We start from the raw sequence: 20,432 nt of genomic DNA on the forward strand, positions 1-20,432 counted from the left end.
TGCATTTGAATTGTAATTGTAACTGCCGTAATTGTTTTCATTTTTTTCGTCGGCGACCACCACTACGCCGCGCCGCCTGTCCAACCGAATCCCTTTCGATTGCTCAAAATATCAGATGTCACACAGAAAACACTCACCCACATTAGCCACACGCAAATGCATTGCTTTCTTTACCTTTAGAATTTGAACTGAATAGTTACTATTTAAAGCGCATTTTATTCATTTCTGTTTGGGTTTATATTTTTATACCCACGCCACTGCACACACAAACACAACCAAACGCTTCACATTCGAGAACCAAGAAATTTTCTATTTTGTCACAAAGCCTCCTGAACTTATGAATAATAAAACATTATTACTTTGCACTTTTGAGTTACACAGAAATCATTATTTTTTTAAGGTTTGAACAACAAATCAGTTTGCAATACCAAGCAAAGCGAACGCGGCGAAAAAAACTATACACTACAGAAAAATGGCGTGCAGCAACGAATATGGCAGCACTGCATCGGATGGCAGCATTGAGCTGATGTCAAACGTTGCCACCTCGCCAAGTTAGTACAGTTAGTGTTTTTTACAAGGCAGCATATTTTTTTACATTATTATTGCCTTGTTTTTTTTCGATTTAATTATGATTTAATAAAGCCTTGCATAGCAGAACCGTTTCACCTGTTGTTTTATTTTGTTGCTTGTTAAGTTTTCGCAAATTTAAGCAATGTTTTTAACCTGTTGCTTTGTTTTTTCTGCGCCTACCCATCTTTTATGCACATGCAGGTATTCTGCACGTAATTCCAATTCCACGTCGACGTAGGGGTCGTCCAAAAACTAAGATCGATGAGGCACCAAAACTGAAGCTTATCGACAGGTTGAAGGAAGCCGCCAAAAATGAAGCTGAAAGCGAGCCCGCGGTCTACGCTTCCACCACAAAAGGTGAGTGGTAAAGAAGAGTCATTCGGAATCAGTAATTATATTCCAACTCTTCCAATTACAAGGGGGCGTAAAACTGCTATACAATGGACACCATTTCAAGTTCTCGTTCCGAAAGTCGGCATATTCTGTATTCCAGTGCTGTTACAAGGAAAACCGTGAAGAGTGCAAAGTGCGTGTGGTGTGTGACCAAAAGCGTGTTTATCCTTTCGATGTATGTATAATTATTTGGGGAATGTAACTACAAGCTAAAATGTATATTGTCTGATTTTCAAAATAGGGTGAACATGTGCATTTTGTACAGGCGAGCGACAAGAGTGTGACCAGTTCACAGTTCATGCCAGGGGATGGGGAAGAATCACGAGTCCACGAGGACCGGGAAGAAGAGTTCATCGTGGAGACGCCGCAAGTGTTGCCGGAGGCACCGGCGGATGAGGAGGATGACCAAACAAGCTATGTTGAAATCGAAGATGCTGAGCTCGAGGAGCAAGTGGTGGAGTTGCTAATTAAGCCGGATCCGGATGATGCGGAAGACAAAGCAATCACAACAAGCGAAGATAATAATTCGATTACTAACCCTGCAGAAGTGGATCCCACGGATTTCCGCGAGAAAATAAGGCGTCGCCTTCAGAAGGCGCTAGAGAACAAGAAATAGCTGCCTTCCTGTAAATGGGCTAAGCACTATAGTGCCGACATACATATATACATACATACATATGTATTATTTTTGCATAAATTAATTACCTTTTTCTATTCATTTTGCGTATAAATAATTATGTTTCATTAGAAACAAATTTAGCATAGTTTTTTTAAATGAAAGTGAAGACAATAAATCACAATCAAAGCAAAAAAGTCTTTAGCTATAGTTCGTAGAAATAAGCTGTTCAATTTTGTAATACCTTCCAACAAATTCTATTGATTAATGTGAGTTCTATTGGACTTGGCCTTTTTTTTCTTCTCTTCTAGTCACTCAACATGTACGCAACTGTGGCCCCCAACTATTTCTAATAAGCCGAAAAGGAGGAACCCTTTTAACGGTAAACAATTTCATCTACAGATCGAATTTGAAATTCTTTGGCAAACAGAACAACATACTGTATTGGGAGTGTGTGCAGAATCGTTCGCTAAAATGCCGTAGTCGACTCAAAACAATTGGTGACGATCTCTATGTAACAAATGGTGTGTGGAGTAACCTTTTCTTGTCATTGAACAAATCTTAAATGTATTTTTTGTCTATGCTAACAGATGTCCACAATCACGAAGGTGATGTGCAACGCATCGATGCTGCGAAGCGCGCCGGCATGCTGATCCTCAAGAAACTTAGTTCGCTCACATCCGCCGACAGCAAGATGGTAAAAATTGATCATACATTTTGTACATAAATAGGTATAGCTTTTTAAGTGTGCAATTCAGCACCCATTCCCTAATTAATAAGCGCTTAGTAAAGACACGTTCATAGCTATACATATGTATGGCTAGCACGAATAAATATTCATTAGAACTTGCTAGGATCTTACACTACGCTTGTACAGAAGAGAAGGTACACCTTTTAGTTGATTTGACAACTTCCACAGTATTTTGATTCAGAAAGAAAATAATATTTTAATTGTGTTATCTCTGTTCATTCTCCATCAAATCAAAAATGCTGCAAAGTTTTCCAACGGCACTTTAAAAGATCAGATTGGACTTTATCTTTCATACTAATGCAAAGGAACTTCAAATAAATCAGCATCGTGGGAGAGTCTTGAAGAGAGACGAAATCCAAAGAGCTTACAAAGTTTATATCGCGGTTAATACATATATGTTTATGCTAAATCAATTGCTAAATCTTATTTAACTTAAAGCAACACCCCAACGGCAATTTATTATATTATAGAAAATCATTCCCATTAACATGAATATACATTTTTTGTAATATGCCATTATCCATTTATTTATAATATTTAATTATTTAAGGAACTAGGAATTCGGGTTTTACCTCAATATTATCAAAACTTTTCCTAGACACGTTCTTATGAAAGTGTGAGGCGCAGGTTAGACGATATTTAATATCCGAGCCCACCAAAAAGGTTCTGGCACGCGCCTTACAACCCTTATGATGGTTTCGACAACGCCACGTACCGACTCGAATATTATCCGGATCATGTGGACGGTGCAAGATAAATTGTTCGATGCCAACAACCAACTTCGGACGATTAGTTATGGAGGTGTTAAACACTGCAGAACCGTCAAATTCCTTGTCTTTTCTTTTGTAGCGCCGATACCGTACTGAAAAAAGTAAAGTTTTAAAAATTAGTAAACAATTCGTAACTTAATAGGTTTCGCAACGAAAGTTTAAAAAAATAATAATAATCGCTCGATAACCTTTTTATTACCATACTATAATATTTATTTTTGATTTAATATGCGGTATTTTTTTTGAACAAAAAACTTAGAAATTGTATAATTAAAACTAATATGAGTTCTTGTGAAAATGTAAGGGATACGTTAAGAGATATTTAATATCAAATTTCCCGAACGAGCCTTGCATCCTTTGCGATGATATCGACAACGCCAACTGCCAATTTTGTTATTGTATGGATCGTTGCGATGCGAGATGAATTGTTCGTTGCCAACGATTAACTTGGGGATTTGTCCTTGATTTGTTGAATATTGCAGGGCCGTCAAAATGTATGTGTTTGATTCTATGTATTTGATTCTCAATCTCATCTGGTGGATCGTAGACTGAAAAGCAAGAAACAGACAATCAGTAAAATGAGTTTTGTAAATTGCAATTTAAATTGGCTCCGTTTTTAATGAATAACTAGTAGAACTTTTAAAATTTGCGTTCATTTATGTACATGTATTGTACATACAGGACATGAATTGAACATTTTATTGAGAACTTTCACACATACATATGTATGTTTATACTAAACTTACAAAAATGTACACTTAAGACTAGGAAACTTATCTACAGTCATACATACAATATATTCAAACACACAACAAACGTAATTCCCATCTGAGTCTGAATTTTGCCAAAGCGCATTTAACTTAGGAGGGGGCGACATTTCTTCAGGGGCAGGTCTTAAGTACTTATGACCTAAGCAACAATTAATTCAGCATTTGTAACGCCGTCAAGGCGTTATTTATAAATAGAAAATGGATTTAATTTTGAATGAGTAAGCTACAATCACAATTTACTATTTCATCGTAGACGTACTTTGTTCAAAACCCATAAATTAGCGCTCGCTTAAACGAAAAGTGCATTCTTGTTTTCGTCTATCACTTGACTTAAAAATTCCAGTTACTAAAGCAAACATTACCATTTCACTTATACAAGTATAATGGTCCATTTAAATTGAATATGTAATGAAATTTTATCAACCAATTGCCTTTAATATGTTCAGAAATTAGGTACGCTTTCCATTTAAAAAGTTAAATAACAAATACTATATATGAGAGTGTTTCCGGCAAATGGTTTTGAAATAAAGATTGTAGTCTGCATGAATTCTTTTAAATACTTCTTCCAAGAAAACTGAATGTTTCAACTTTACAAAAACCACAAGTATTTACAATTTTTTTTGAATTTCTAAAATAACAAATGGTACGTAAAAAGGTACTTAGAAGTTGGATTTTGTACATAGAATAGACTGGCTAGAATAAAAATCACTACTTTATAAACCATTATTTGAAAAAAGGTACGTTTGCTGCGTACAAAGGTATTTTCGAACCCTTCCCTTAATAGTAAGTCTCTTTACTATTGCCACGATAGGAGTAATAAGATACTACCCAGAATATTACTTTCAGCCGAGAATTGCCGTCAACTTTTTAGGAACGCAACCGGAAAGAAACACACAAACTTAAACTAGTAGTCCTTATTTAAAAACATCGCTCCGTGCGTCTGTCCCAACGATTGTAATTGTGGCAGTTGCTCCGACGATGGCTGTTGCCGCTGCTGGTGTTGTTGCTGCTGCTGCTGCATAAAGGCCATCACTTGAGAGGCTGTAGTGGCTTGTACTGTCACTGGCATGGACAGCGGAATGGGCAGTGGCACTGTCAGATGGTGGGTGGAGTATGGCGCCGCCAGCTGTGATATGTTGGACGCCAGCTCTAGTCCCGTAGAGGCTATGGCGTTAATATTTGATACTTTATTGCCGCTGTTGACATTACCATTACTCTTGGCCTGGCAGTACCGCTGACAGAGAGGCAACAATTCTTTGTGGCGTCGCTTGATGTGGCTTAGGAAATTGCCTGTTGATTTGTGTGTGCCTGAGATAAGGCCGTAGCAGGTGGTGCAGGTGGCTTGAATGCCACCAGGCGTCTTCTGATTTGGTTGTATATTCTTATAAAACTTACCATCTAGTATTTTGGGCAGAGTAAAAGGCTTACGGAAGGACTCATCGTCGCTTAGACACGTGGCAGAGAGGACATCGGTGGGTGTAGACGTGGTGGAGTGCGGCTCCAACTTCACCTCGGCTTTAAGCTCACCTGTAAATCAGAGAGTAGTAAAAAAATTATGATTAGTAAGACGGATAAATGCACTTAAGACAGACCTATGCTTACGAACAAAAACGCGTTTGCTTAAAAATCACAAGAATTCAATTATTAAGATTAATTTAATTTATTTCAATTAAACTAGGTGTTTATGGCCTAAGCATAAATTCTGACTAAGCGATTGCGTGCGATATCGTAATAAACTATAATTGCTGCTCCTCAGGCTGCCAAGTATCGTCCAGCAATCCTGGCAAGTCAATGGAATTATCCGTTCCTACTTCCGGGCCATGGGTGTGCGGGGCACCCGCAATGCGTAAAGCCATATCATCGTTTACCTTGGAAGTCACCAAGGTGGCTCGACAGCAAAACTTCACATAGCGAGAGCATCGCCAGAATACATTCTTAAGACTCTGGCGGTTCACAACATAACGATAACCATTGTATATTAGCATGATCCGCCCTCGTTGCGTGGTTGTGTAGCGTATATTGGAACTCGTCGCCTTATCCTCGAACAGCGCCTTAATCGATTGCATGACGCCTGCAAGATAGAGAAAGTACCGGTGTTAGTTTAAAGTTAAACACATATTAGTATAGATTGGCAAGGACAGACAGCATTTTTCGATTAGGGTCTCACATTTTAATTAGGCTACAGTTTTCTCTTTTATTTCATTTTACAGTTAATAAAAATATGCTCGATAATATATTTTTGATTTATGTTTATTATTATGCAGGTTTCATGTTTGCTATCTTGTGTTCTATATATTGTTGAACAATGGTATCCTGAAGCTTCTCGCCGCGCATTTCAAACACCTGGCATACATGCGCTGCAATAAAAATAAATATTGTTATCTAAAATCATTTTTTGTTAGTATATTTAAATTATTACTTATAATGGCCTTTAGTAAGTGTTCCTCAAGTTCTGCTTCTTTTTTGGCCACAAGTTCCAATTTTTTACGACCAATAACCAAATCCGTAACCCGCGAAGTGTAGATGCACGGCATTACAATGAAGGCTTTCGCCAAATCCTTTTTTGAAACCAAGACGTTGCTGCCCGCATACAATGGAATGGCGTCGTTATCCTTGTTCACTGCCTCTGCAATATTTAGCTGGGCTGCTAAAACATATATTGAAATTCACCGTTAATAAGGCGTATACTGTAACCAATATTATTGATATATAAATAAATCAAATTCATTAAATCAAAAATAAAACACACTATAATGCTTGTGGAGGAGTCTTTATTTTGCATATTAAAAGGACTGCTTAAAAAAGCATGTTGCGGTTGCATCGTGTGGTGGCACGTCGGCCACATATATATTTCACAGTTAATACGTGCACAACTTATAATAACACAAGTCATTGGAGAATGATAAACAACACAGCTTTACAAATAAATACACCAATTTTTTATTAAAAATAAACACTATTCACAAATATCAGTAAACAGCAAGCACTGCACGCAAGTGGCACAAAACAAATGCGGAAATGGCAGCGCGCAGTGTTGCATTTCAGTGCAACCATCCGGCAACACCAGTTTTCGCCGAGTGAAATAAAGAAAAAGCAGCAAAACTGACTGTGGCGAGGTGGAATTTATTTTATTTGTTATTCCAAACACAGGGCAAACAAAAGTATTGCATATAAAAATAACTCGCGTAGATAATGTGCTTGTGCGGGAATTGTTAAACTAAATGATTATTGTGTATTGACGCCACCAGCAAGAGAAGAGAAAAAATGCACGGAACGACGCACTCCCGCTCCCGCCATTAAGCAGTCAAGTAAGAACTGTAAAAAGTTTTAAAATAATACTTTAAAAATTATTGTCGGCTGTAGGTTTAATTTTGCGTTTAAAAATCAAATTGTAACAATAAAGGTGTTTGTGTATGCAAACAAAAACAAAACCCGTTTCTTTCTTAGTAGTGCCAACAACTACAGTAAAAAGATTTAAGTGTGCAAAGCCAAGAGTTCAGTGTATTCTAATCGATGCAAAAAAACATTTCCTCTTTATAGAGTACAAGTACCAGAAACAACAACTTCACCTGCCAAAACTGAAACGCAAGAGCAATCAATGCTTCGATCATCTAAACGTGTCCTTCACGCGCAGCAATCGCGGCAATGCTTTGCTAACCATCGATGGCAAACCCTTTACACTAAATCGAAGGATCAAAGACGCGTGCTACTGGGAGTGCGTAAAGATGCGATCTAAATATATTAAGTGTACAGCTCGTGTGGTTACCAAATATAATCAGGTCTCTGCGCTGCGCGGCCAGCACAATCATCCTTAAGCTGTTAGTATTTAAGTCATCAAATTAAATAAATAGCAAAAGATTCATTAACTAGTATTAACATTTTGTTGTAGTGGAAGTTTTCGAATGTTGTTTCTCGGTCAATTTTGAATTAATGCCATGTTATCTTTGTAATTTATTGCAGGAGGCGTTTGGATACAGCGTCGCTACAGACTGATGCGGAATCGTCGGGGAGGCCACAATCTTGTCTATAATGGACATATGTATACAATAGAGCGCAAATACCACAGCACTATTAACTGGGTATGTTGTAAGAGCAGCAAGGTGATGCGCTGTCCTGCACGTTGCACCACGAAGATCAATAGCGAAAATAACACTGTCAAGTTCGGCCATCGTTCCCACAATCATGCCCCCAACCAGTTCAAATACCACGATTTGAATAGAGGACGAGGGCGTGGGCGTCGTCCTCAAAAATATTAGTATTGTGTTCACCAATAAAATCATGCCTCACTAGTTAATGTACGTGTGTCTCTCTATCTTATAGTAGCTAACATTTTAACACACATACACACATCCTGCTGTTCATTGCACTAATCTCGAAACTAATCCCTCATCTCTTGTGTACTCGCTTCTATTTCTCTTCTCGTGCAGCAGTGCCACGATTAAAATGTCAGCCCAACTCTGTGTGCATGCGCGATGGCTATGTCCTAATCGACGATTATCGTTTTGTGATCGGTTCCCAACAGGAGCAGCGTTGTTATTTAAAATGCGCCAACTTTCGCAGCCAGTGTCGCGCACGTGCCGTCCAAAACAAGCTGACGGGCTCGGTCCAGTTGCGCCGAGTGGCGCATAATCATAGTCGGCAGCAGCAGCTGCGTCGCAGATACTCAAAATGTTGAGCAAGTACAAACACCAAATAAACAACAAAAAATGCAACATTTATGCCTCTGCTTTTCACTAGTCCTTATACATATCAACAATAACAATACAGTCATCAAGTTCATAAAATCTTTGTTTTACAAGCAAACTAATCGTATGATCTCTCCACATTATTTTCCAGCCAACGATGCCTTAGCCAGCATGCCAATCGCTGAATATGTATCATCCAATCGTGGCACCAATCTAGTTTTCTTTGAGGGCAACACCTACACACCCAATGCGAAGCTGCGTGAGGGACAAAGTTCGCGAGACTTCAAATGTTCCATGTACTATAAGGCACGGTGTCGTGCCCGGCTAACCATAAAGATTACACGTGTGGGCGATCGCATTAACGTGATCAGCAATTGGCACACCCACGCGCCCATGTACACGCAACAGAAGAGCGAGGAGATGGGCGAGAGCGCGCCTGCTTGGCGACTAGTCCGCAATCCACTTTGCTTATCAACGCGAAAAATACAACAGGAAAAAAAATCGTGAGTTGAATTAACTAAATCACAGTGCGAGTGTCGGCGAAAAATTAGTTAAATTTCCCAGTATAAACATTATTAATGAACTTATTTGTGATATTCTTAAGAAGTTCATTGAGATGCAATTGTAAAATTTAAAAGATCCTCACTAATTGTCTAATATGACAAATTAGACATCATCTTGACTAGAGAAAGATTTCGAACATGTTACCCTTACTAGTTTTAGCTTTAAGCTAACATTATAAGATAATAATAACTATCGATTCGGATAGAAACTTTATAAAAACTGCAAATTACATTATAATTAATATTCTGAATCATTATTATCTACACCAGTTAAAAGAATTGCGTTGGAAAAAGGGTCTGCCAATTCACAAAGTTCTTGTTAAATGCGTAGTGCAATTAATTAATTAAAATGACAACATTAATTCATTCGATAACGTAGGTCCTTTCAAACAAACATAAGCTAACAACTTATTTGTGATATTCTTTTAAATTGAACAGTTTATTTGAAATGTTATTAAGAAGTTGAGCAGATTCTCCGAAAGGTATAAATAAACTCAAAATCGAAATCAAAATATTTAATTATTCATCTACTATCGGATAGATGTTAATTATTTCTTAACTAACACTGATTTAAGGTATATTTACATCATGATAAGTTAATAGGAAAAAACCATTGAATAAAATTAAACACAATATCGGAGCTCTCCTTTTACTAAACAGTAACATGTAATAATATAAAAATAAAATTTGGTAATACAATATGTATATAAATACTATTAAAGATACAGTCAGAGTTCGAATACGAACGAAATTAAAGAATAATTAAGAAGAGAAGAGCCTAAGGAAATCAAAAACGTAATTTACATTTTACTGACACTTTTCATTTTCTTTTCTTTCAGTGCTTGATCGTTTCACAAGAGAGCTAAAAGTTGATAGCGTTACGGATGAGCATGGCAAGCCATTAGCACGACATCAGTTGCCCATTTTACGGCTTATTGAAGGTCAGCGAAGAACGCCACAACTGGTGTACGAGAACTATGCCTATGCAAAAAATAATACTCATCGTCGAACGACATATTGGAACTGCCGAAGTCGTCGCATTGGAGCGCCGCCTTGCAATGCTCGGCTCAGCACATCATTGCTGAAAAATGGAAGTTTTCAGGTCTGCCTGAAGCGTCCCGTACATAATCATGAGCCGTCTGCTCGCATTGTGCGGATGCTAAGTCTATATAATGATGCTCTAGATGATAAGTAGCAAATATATGCGAAAATTGCGCCAAACAAAAACTGCCTACTACTCTCTCCTCTAAATAATTATTTAAGTTAGCTAAGATAGATCTAAACTGCAAGCAATGAACTTAAGTTCCAGCACTAAAATTTTTTTATTTATTGTCCATTTCATTTCGTTTACAATAGAAAGCAGCCAAGCCATCTACACAGCCACCTCGCGAGGTCGAATGCAATTAATCTATGGCGGACAGCCCTTCATTTTTGAGAAGACGCTAAAACTGTCGACGGGCGAGGAGAAGCGCTATTGGCGTTGCAATCAATGGTGGAATCAGAAATGTCGGTCGCGCGTCTTTACCATCAATGATGTTGTAATGCCGCTCAATCGTTATCACACGCACGAAGAGATAGTGCGACGCAAGAAGCGGGTGCGTCGTGTACCGCCTGTCACCGCTCCCCCTCCAGAAACGGCTTCCAAAGTTAAACGGGAACAGGAAGTAACCACTGATGCCATGCTAAACACTGCACTTGAGGATGAAACGCCTGCGAGCATTGATATCTCCGAGCTAGGCATGCATCTGAAATATGAAGAGATTGTGGCCGATGTTACGGGCATTGTTGACTCGCATTCGCGGGTTGTAGTGCGCAAGAAGTGAAGATAAGGAAGGAGGAGCTCTTAGTTTTCTTTGTCTTTTAACAATACATTCAGCTTATACATAAACAGAATTATATATATACATATATGCATAGATCGTGTACCGAGAAAGTAAATCTAATAAACTATTCGTAACGTAAGACCTAGACATTGATAACAATTCATCATTCGAACTATCAAGCAAAGGAGGATCCACACTTCTAGCATCCCTTTATAAATAATTCTGCCCTCCATTCCAGGCTATCACTTCACCAAGGGGCAGCGCGATTCAGTCAAATTGGTCTATTTGGGTCATAGCTTTGTGAAGTTCATGGAAAATAGTCGCGGCACCAAATGGATTTGTTCCACACGCTCGACAACGAAGTGCCGGGCCCGTCTGCGCATTAAGAACAAAAGGCTGGAGGTGCTTCAGGGAAAACACAATCATGAGTTGGTTTTAAGACGGCTGAGCAATAGACTTTAAGACGAATAGGAACTCTACATATGTAATTTAATTTGTTTTACAAGTTTCTTAGAATAACTCACAACTGCTTGAAAGTATTCAAATTTTCATATCAACTTTATTGTACAAATACAGATTAATTTTATAAAATGTAAGTTCTGTTTTATTTTTAGAAAAAAAAATCTGTGTATATCTAATTTATACAAAATGTGATTTCGTTTCAGATTGTTTCCTCTTTTTTTTTCAGGTACTAAAGAGAATGTGAGTCCACTGGAACCAAATATAAGACCTCGTCAACATTATACTCAACAATGTTTACGAATTTCTCGATTATTTTTTTAAAATCTTTTTTTTTAAGTTTCTATAATTGTTTTATATGCTAAGCTTTTGCACCTCTGGAGGAAAAAGATCTTTGTGTTTACTTGTTCTTATCATTTTAGTTTTGTTATTTAATTTATAACATTAATTTTAATCATTTATTTAATAATTGTGTTTTTTTTTTTGCCCATTTATTGTAAGAAAAAGTAAACTATTTTCAAAATATATGAATTTTGATTCAATTCTGAACTTCGTCGTTTTTAAATACAAGAAAATTCTGCACTTTTTAAAATTGAAAGCCCAGTTTTTTGAACACTAATCTTTTATGTATTATGTATATTTGTTTTCTAGTTTCAACGATACAAAAATATCAGCGACCCTCATATAAGGACTCACAATTCTTGACGGTGGCACAGTTTGGTGTTACGACTATGAATCGACCCACATTGATAATCGATAATCGCAGATATTTTGGAAAGAAGGGAAATTTGGAGGACACTTGGCGATGCTACATGGAAAAGAAGAAGAACACGATTCAGAAGTGCAAGGCACGCGCAATTACACGTAAAATTGGCTCCAAAATCATGTATTATGAGATTCATGCACACCATAATCATTCTTAAATTGTATATAACTAGGCTTTACCTTAGTTGGGAAATATATAGTACATATGAACTACTTACATTTATTTTATAGTAATAAACTAACATTTCCATATTATATTCAAAATATTATGAAATTTTGTAATCTTTTTCTATATTTATTTTTAGAAACCTCATTTGCAAATAAAACGAAAAGTGTCAGCCACAGTTACCGATACCACAATCCCTATCCGGATTCAAAATTCTCGAATATAGCACAATTCGGACTCTCCAGGCAGAATCGCCCCACATTGTTGATTGGGGACTATACATTTGTTGCTATGACAAAAAGCAAAAATAGGTTAGAGGGCACCTGGCGGTGCTCTAAGAAAGGAATTACCAAGTCCTTAAATCGGTGTAAGGCGCGCGCTCTTACACGCAAAATTGGCTCCGATATCATGTATTTTGAGAATCGGACGGGTCATAATCACTAAACTATTATAGATAAGACATAATATATCTTTGGAAATAACTAAGAATTTTTTTGAATACAGTGTTATACGTGAGTGGAGGGTCAGACAGGCAAATGAATTGCAAAACTCATTTAAATTAAATTTTAAGTAAGCCCTGAATTCCAAAAAGCTTTGCTATAATAGAAAAGTTTAGACTTTGAAAACGTAGTCTTAGTTTGTCTAACAAAAAAGACGCAGAGAATTTTTTTTTTAGTAACAAAAAATTTTTGCAATTAGTTTGTGTATAAATTATTTGCGTGCTTGAACACAAATTTTGGTTTATTTTTTCGATTTCTTGGATGTGAAATAGTCGGACTAAGTCCAGGAAAAGCATGCCTCAACTGTTTATAGTACAATCTCAAAACAAATCGTTTTGGCTAACTTTGATAAATAAAAAAAAAATTATTAGGTTTAATATCTTAAGACTACAAAAAAAAACACCCGAAATTTAAAATAATTTTATGCATTAAGTTTATAATCAGCAGAAGTTGCATGCAACAAGATTAAAATCGTTCGATTTTTTAAGTATTATTATTGAGTAAGAAACAACATTCAAATGAAAGATTGCCAAAAGTATTTTGCTGTATTTATAGTGCAGATTAAAATGTTATGTTTGACGGATCGAGTATGACTCGAATATTATTGTTTTTGGTTATTTTAAGTAATAAGCAACTTTTATTGTAGCTTTTAGATAAAATAATATAAGAATGCAAATGAAGAAAACAGACTAAAAAAGGACCAGTATTTAAATTTCAAACATTTACAAAGAAATAAAGTAGGTTATAATTGAAAGAAAAACATATAAACTGCCCATCGATTCTGAAGATCATGAGGGAGAGGTAATTATAAAATTAAACACTCCATAAACCTTTGTATTTATACCAAAAGATTTGGATGCTAAATCGACCGATTTCAATGCCATATATATTTTTCATAAAATAGTATGTATAGTCATAACATACATATAAGTATATCTTAATACAATTACACTAGGCAAATGATTGGTATTACAGAAATTTGTTATTTGTCAATTCTGGAATATAGATTTAGTATAAACAATTGCTGCATTTAAAATGTTAAAGCTTATTCGGAAATGATATTGGCACTTATTTCAAAAAATATTGCAGTAATTGGGTTTCAAAAGCCTTGTCCTAAAATTATTGTTTCCATACTACTCCAACATTTCGATATTTGGAAAAAAATGTATTTCTCAACAATATGATCGAATTCGTGAGGAATGCGAATTGGCTTGCTTATGTTTATACTATATGCGAAATATTGCAAAAGCGGTTTCTTTTTGTTTTGTTTGTTTATGCTTCCATTTAATTTTGTAATGTAAATATTATCTCTAGATAGTTTTAAGTTTTCACTAAGATTCATGTTTTTTGTAATAACCATAAAAGATTTTAATGCAATTTTTTGTTTTTGTTTTTAAGAACGAAATAATGTAAGGTAATGATTTACAATTTCAAAATATATGAATTAAACCTGAAAATTAGTTAACCTGACCAACCCTTTTAATAGGGTTGGTTTAATGTTAAAATTTGAAAATTGGAAAACTTCTCCATTTACAGAGCGGATTATGTCACAGTTATTAGCTCTATAAACACCAATAAAATACTTAAGTAATTAGTTAAAATATATTTTTCTTCTTCCGCTGAGATAATACAAGAGAAATTTATTAAATATACATAAATATGTGGTTTAAAATTTTTTCGATATACGATGCATATGTGTGGGTTAAAATGTTTGAATTAAAGTTGAATATTATAAAATTCGAGAGCAACTAGGCGTGAAGCTCATCGAAGCAATTGGTGCACATCCAGTTTCCGCCCGGACAGCTGCCACAGAATGTGTTGATCTTCTCCAGATCGCTTTTGCCACGCTTCAGGCAATTGACGCACTTCCCCTTGACACGCGGCAGATTGACGAAAACGAAATTGTGTCCGGAACTGGAAATGCGCAACACATTCTCGGGTTTGTTCAGATTTATGGTGTTGCGTATGGTTTGGATAGGAACGGCTGCAGCTTCGACGGTGCTCGCAGGAAGTGAGGGGGCGCGTGTTTCCTTTTTATTCAGCTTGATATCCTTTTGACGCGATCGCATCTTGGGCATGGCCACGACCAAAGGTTCACATTTCAGACCCGATTTGGATAGGACGGTCATAACTCTGGGTTTGGTTGAGCGTGGCGCTGTAAATATAAAATAAAATAGTGTTATAACTAAATGTTTATTATTAAGATTTGAAATCTTTAAAGTAAATAAAAACACTCTTTTTTTTATTAATTTTTATATTCAAGCTAAAACAAAAATTCATGATTGTAACAAGATGAAAATAGTTAGGTTTAGGTTTAATAGCGAATGGATTGTTTATTAAAATCATCAGAAGACTTCATTGGAAACGATGTGAAAAGTTGTCCATTAACTGTAAATTAAAAAGTTATAGAATTATCATCATAATCATAAGCAAAGGACTTACACAACTGACTCTCCTATATCATTAGCGAATGGATTGTTTAATAAAATCATCAGAATACTTCATTTAGGGCTCACATAGCCTTTCATAAAAAATTCACAAGAAAACATTCAGTAGAAGTTGTCCCATCAACTGTAAATTAAAAAGTTATAAAATATCAAAGGCAAAATAATTAAAAATTCGAGGAACTTACACAAACAGCTCTCGTAGCGAGTAGATTATTGAATAAAATCATCAGAAGACTTCAACTTTGATTTGAAAATGATTTCCATTAACTTAAAACTAAAAATTGATAGAATTATCATCATAGTCATGCCTAAATAAACTCATAAGACTTACATAACTGGCTCTCAATAGAGCTTTAATGATTATGTTCGCAATATGTTAAAAAATACTTAAAAGTTGATCCGAATTTGCGCGTCACTGCACGAGCTTTGCATAATTTTGTCAAATGTTTGCAGCAACGCCACGTGCCTTCCATTTCACCGCCTTTGTAATAGGATACAAATTTATAATTATCGATCATCAATGTGATTTGATTCTTATTTGAAAGACCGAAGTGGGCAGTTTTTTTAAATTTGCTGTCAGGCAGCTTTTTGCGTCGCCGACTCGCTTTTTTCGCTCTCTGGCAGTTGAAGCATTTGCATTTTTCGGACAATGTGCACGGATCCGGATCGGGTTTTATCACATCTAATTCCTGTTTGATAGGCAAAGTGGTGTCTACTAGAGGTTTCGGCATGGCCACGATCACAGGATCGACTTTACGACCGGATTTGTCAAAAACTGTCATCACTTTTGGAGCGCGCAACGACAGAGCCCCTGCAAATATAGTATTTATAATATTATTAATTGAATGAGCATTATTTGAGTGCATGTGAAATATGAATTAAAAATGCAATGAAAGTACAAAACAAGTCTTGTATTTTACTTTATTTAATGAATAGTTATGAAATGGTATACACATAATTCTGTTTTTACTCGGTTGATTGGTTCCTGAAAAAGTCGTGTAATTGGTTCCTTATCTCTGATACCAATTAAAATTAGTAAAAAATCAAGAATTTTTAAAGAACAATATCATTTTATAAAACTTTAATGCTTGCTGTTTGATATTGTTTCCGTCTACGGGAATTCGTTTTTGTGCATTGTCCTCAAGCCATACAAGTATTACAAGTGCTTTTTCCATTATATATTTAGTCGCATTTCTAATGTATGATGAAGATTTAGCAGCTAGTTTCGTCTTTTTTTCTTTTTTTTTATAGTTCTTACTGTGGCTTCGAGTAAACCGAACATTTAGCCAAGAAATGTTGAGCCTTCTCCAATTTGAAGGCGATCTAAAATTCCAATTATGGTTTCCAAAGAAATGGCTTTACGTTTTACTTTTCTATTTGTAGTTTCCGACATTTTCTTTAAGGGTTACATAAAATTTTTAACGAAATTAAAAAATATATAAATAACTGAATGAATATAAAATATTTTGTTGCTTACCTTTTATCTGTATGCGTTAAAATCTAATTTAATTTGCCTATAAAAAACCTCTTTATCAAACACGTCCGGTTGCATTGATAGTACGGAAAATACTAACACATTAAAATCGCTCTGACAAGTAAATATGCTTGTATGCACAAAAAGGGAATTCCCCTATACTTTTTTCCTCTTTACAATTGCTCTGAGCATATATTCCGTGTTAAAACGAAACCGTGTCAAAACAGAATTAGGTGTACAGTTTAAGAATAAAAATGAAAAATATGCGCCCGAAAACCTCATCCAGCTGCAAACCAAAAAAGCAAAACATGCAAGTATGTACATATCACCAAAAATAATATCAAATGGATTGATAAAACTCACATGAGTGATTCGTGGTTTTGTTGGGTGTCATAATACATACATATGTATGTATGTACATAATATCGCATTGAAATTGTCGAGTGAATCCGCGTGCCGTGTAGAAGTCAATGAGTATGTTGAGGATGTGTCACAACATACTTAAAAGTTGATCCGAATTTGCGCGTCACTGCACGAGCTTTGCATAATTTTGTCAAATGTTTGCAGCAACGCCACGTGCCTTCCACTTCTCCGTCCTTTGTATAGGATATAAATTTGTTATTATTGATCAGCAATGTGATTTGATTCTTATTTGAAAGACCGAAGTGGGCAGTTTTTTTAAATTTGCTGTCAGGCAGCTTTTTGCGTCGCCGACTCGCTTTTTTCGCTCTCTGGCAGTTGAAGCATTTGCATTTTTCGGACAATGTGCACGGATCCGGATCGGGTTTTATCACATCTAATTCCTGTTTGATAGGCAAAGTGGTGTCTACTAGAGGTTTCGGCATGGCCACGATCACAGGATCGACTTTACGACCAGATTTGTCAAATACTGTCATCACTTTTGGAGCGCGCAACGACAGAGACCCTGCGAGTATAGTATTTATAATATTATTAATTAAATGAACATTATTTGAGTGCATGTGAAATATGAATTAAAAATGCAATGAATGTACAAAACAAGACTTGTATTTTACTTTATGTAATGAATAATTATAATATTGCATACAATTTAAAAATCATAAAATGTCACAAAGGCACAAAGGTGTGAGTTTAAAAATAATAATATCAACTAAGCGCTCAAAAACCTCATCCAACTGCAAAACAAAAAACCATAAAAAGACCATAAAAAACACATTTTACCAAAAATAATATAAATGGAATGTTAAAACTCACATGAGAGGCGATGGCTTAGCATATGTACATGTATGATTTTTGGTTGGGTCTCATAATGTATAATATCGCATTGTAAGTCAATGAGTATGTTGAGGATGTGTTACAATATACTTAAATGTTGATCCGAATTTTCGTGTTACTGCACGAGCTTTGCAATAATTTGTCGTCTGTTTGGAGCAACGCCACGTTCCTTCCATTTCACCTTCCTTGATATGGGATATAAATGTATTATTATCGATCAGCAATGTGATTTGATTCTTATTTGAAATCCCGAAGCTTGCAGTTTTTGTAAATTTGCTATCAGGCAGCTTTTTGCGTCGTCGTTTTTCTCTATTCGCCTTCTGGCAGTTGGAGCATTTGCATTTCTTCAAGAGTGTGCATGGATCCGGATCGGGTTCTGATTTATTTAATTCCTGTTTGAAACCCAAAGTGTTTACCGGTTTCGGCATAGCAACGATCAGAGAATCGGCTTTCTGACCTGATTCGTGTAAAATTGTCATCACTTTTGGAGCGTGGGAGAACGAAAACCCTGCAAGTACATTATAAATATTATTAATTGAATGAATATTACTTAAGCGCATGAATTAAAAATGCATATATGTACAAAACAAATTGTATTTATTTAACGAAAATTATATACATTTTACATTTAATTGAATAACGAAAAGGCACAAAGATCCAAGTTTCGAAAATAAAAAAGCCAACATAACGTAAGATAGCTTCAAGCCTGCAAACCAAGAAAAACATACAAAAATCACATAAAACCCAACAATTAAATGAAATGTTAAAACTCATACATATTCATATGTGTTCGCTCGGCGTTAATGATTGTGGAATGAAGATAGCTTCAAGCCTGGAAACCAAGAAAAACATACAAAAGTCACATAAAACCCAACAATCAAATGAAATGTTTAAACTCACATATGTGTTCGTTCGCTCAGCGTTAATGATTGTGGAATGGTTCGAACTCATAATACATAATATCACTTCCAAATTTTCGTGTGACTGCGCGTGCGCTGCAGTTATCTTGTCGGTGTCTGGAACAGCGCCATGAGCCCTCCAAGCCTTCGGTCTTCGACACAGATATATACGAGTAGTTACCCGATAGCAGTAGACTGCGATTTCTCATCGACAGACCAAAATTGGCAACTTTTTTGAAGTTGGAATCCGGAAACTTGAGGCGTTGTTTTTCCTTTCGCAGCTCAATGTTCTGGCGTTTTAGCTCATTGTTAAAGTTAAATTCATCATCAGCCTCCAATTTGAGTATAACATTATGGGGAATGGGCGATAATCTGCATCTCAGCAGCATTGCGGGATCGTCACACGGCTCAAGTTCGTGCTCTGAAAGAAGGATATAAGGATATATTAATGAAATTAAAAAATTGTAAACAATATATAATAAAAATACTTTTCTTTTGCTTGCATTAAAAATATAATAATTTAAATTAACAACAATTTAACAATTTATTCTTAATTAATTTGAATACTTATAACAATTATAATAATAGAATTGGAGACATGCCAGCAGGGTAATGGAGAGTTGTTGGGGGTGGGAGAGGTGGATGGACTGAGCCAGCACAAACATTATCATGTTGGTGTTTGGGAATTACATATTTCAGTTCATCTCTAAAGCCGGTGCCTTGATCTGAACTTTATCATGCTTCTTATTGTAAGTTTAAAAAAAATTAATTAAATCCTTTCTGTTAATTAAGACAAATTAAGGAAGGGGTCCTATTTCCAATAGAAATCTACAAATTAAAAAGATAAATTAGTGAAAGGAAAAAGTTTGTAATCAAATTATAAAACATACATTTAAAAGCGCCTTTAACTAATAGTACTATTACTTTTTATTTCCTGAAAATGTTGCTTATGCAATTAATCCATTCTATAGTTCGCTCTGCTTTCATCTGTAAAATAAATAAAGAACTTAATTTTAAACATTAGTTGGCAACCAAGTTATAAAACGTACATTTCAAGCAGCACAATATTATTATCATTTAATGGCTGTTATCCGATTGTATTAGATAAAACTTAGTTTTATGTGAGCCATCAGCTAAAGAAACGCACAAACTTTAAAATTGTTGGAGCAGCCGCAGTACAGTCTCTGTGATTCTTATTTCTGTGTCCCGGTAATTCCGTCATTATATTGATCTTTTACATAGAAAGTATTTAAAACCATACATTTTTATTTGATACGATAGTGTTGCACTTTAACTTTCGTATTTGCGGGAACACCATTTAGTAGACGACAGCTCGGCTTGTGCTGATCGTTCACGAGCATTAACTGTTTGTTTAGCGTGGCTACCATTCCAGGACATTTGTTCTTTTTGCTCGCAGCACAGGGCCAAATAACCTTTCCCTTGCGCGCATAGCCATAGGCATAGACGTGGCCCTGATAGAGCAGCTGGCGATGCGCATTAAAACTGTAGCTAGCTGAAAAATAAGAA

At 35.8% G+C, this 20,432-nt stretch overlaps 1 protein-coding gene across 28 annotated transcripts in view; it reads right to left on the reverse strand.

Moving 5' to 3' along the window:
• LOC115624374 (modifier of mdg4-like) overlaps window positions 1-20,432 on the reverse strand; it is a 37,891-nt gene that overhangs the window by 11,514 nt on the left and 5,945 nt on the right. The window contains exons 5-8 of one of the 28 annotated variants that reach the window (XR_003995461.1): window positions 20,167-20,418; window positions 19,955-20,104; window positions 19,796-19,892; window positions 19,425-19,733 (exon numbers count right to left, since the gene is read on the reverse strand). The exons of 13 other annotated variants lie outside the window; for them this stretch is intronic. Coding sequence is in view for 9 of the 15 variants with exons in the window: in XM_030519048.1 (XP_030374908.1) it covers window positions 4,775-5,397 (623 nt within the window). In the remaining 6 variants the exon portion in view is untranslated. Of the gene's footprint in view, window positions 1-2,860; window positions 3,193-3,478; window positions 3,649-4,518; window positions 5,398-5,557; window positions 5,942-6,104; window positions 6,228-6,289; window positions 6,518-14,414; window positions 14,987-15,278; window positions 15,403-15,463; window positions 15,553-15,609; window positions 16,090-17,115; window positions 17,678-17,933; window positions 18,515-18,586; window positions 18,713-18,782; window positions 18,839-18,906; window positions 19,327-19,424; window positions 19,734-19,795; window positions 19,893-19,954; window positions 20,419-20,432 lie in introns of those variants that run through there. 14 more of the 28 variants (XR_003995457.1, XR_003995459.1, XR_003995460.1 and 11 more) reach the window with 14 other exon arrangements.

This window comes from Scaptodrosophila lebanonensis, unplaced genomic scaffold (assembly GCF_003285725.1).
Source record: "Scaptodrosophila lebanonensis strain 11010-0011.00,11010-0021.00 unplaced genomic scaffold, SlebRS2 tig00000053-arrow-pilon, whole genome shotgun sequence".
Classification (NCBI taxonomy): Eukaryota; Metazoa; Arthropoda; class Insecta; order Diptera; family Drosophilidae; genus Scaptodrosophila; species Scaptodrosophila lebanonensis.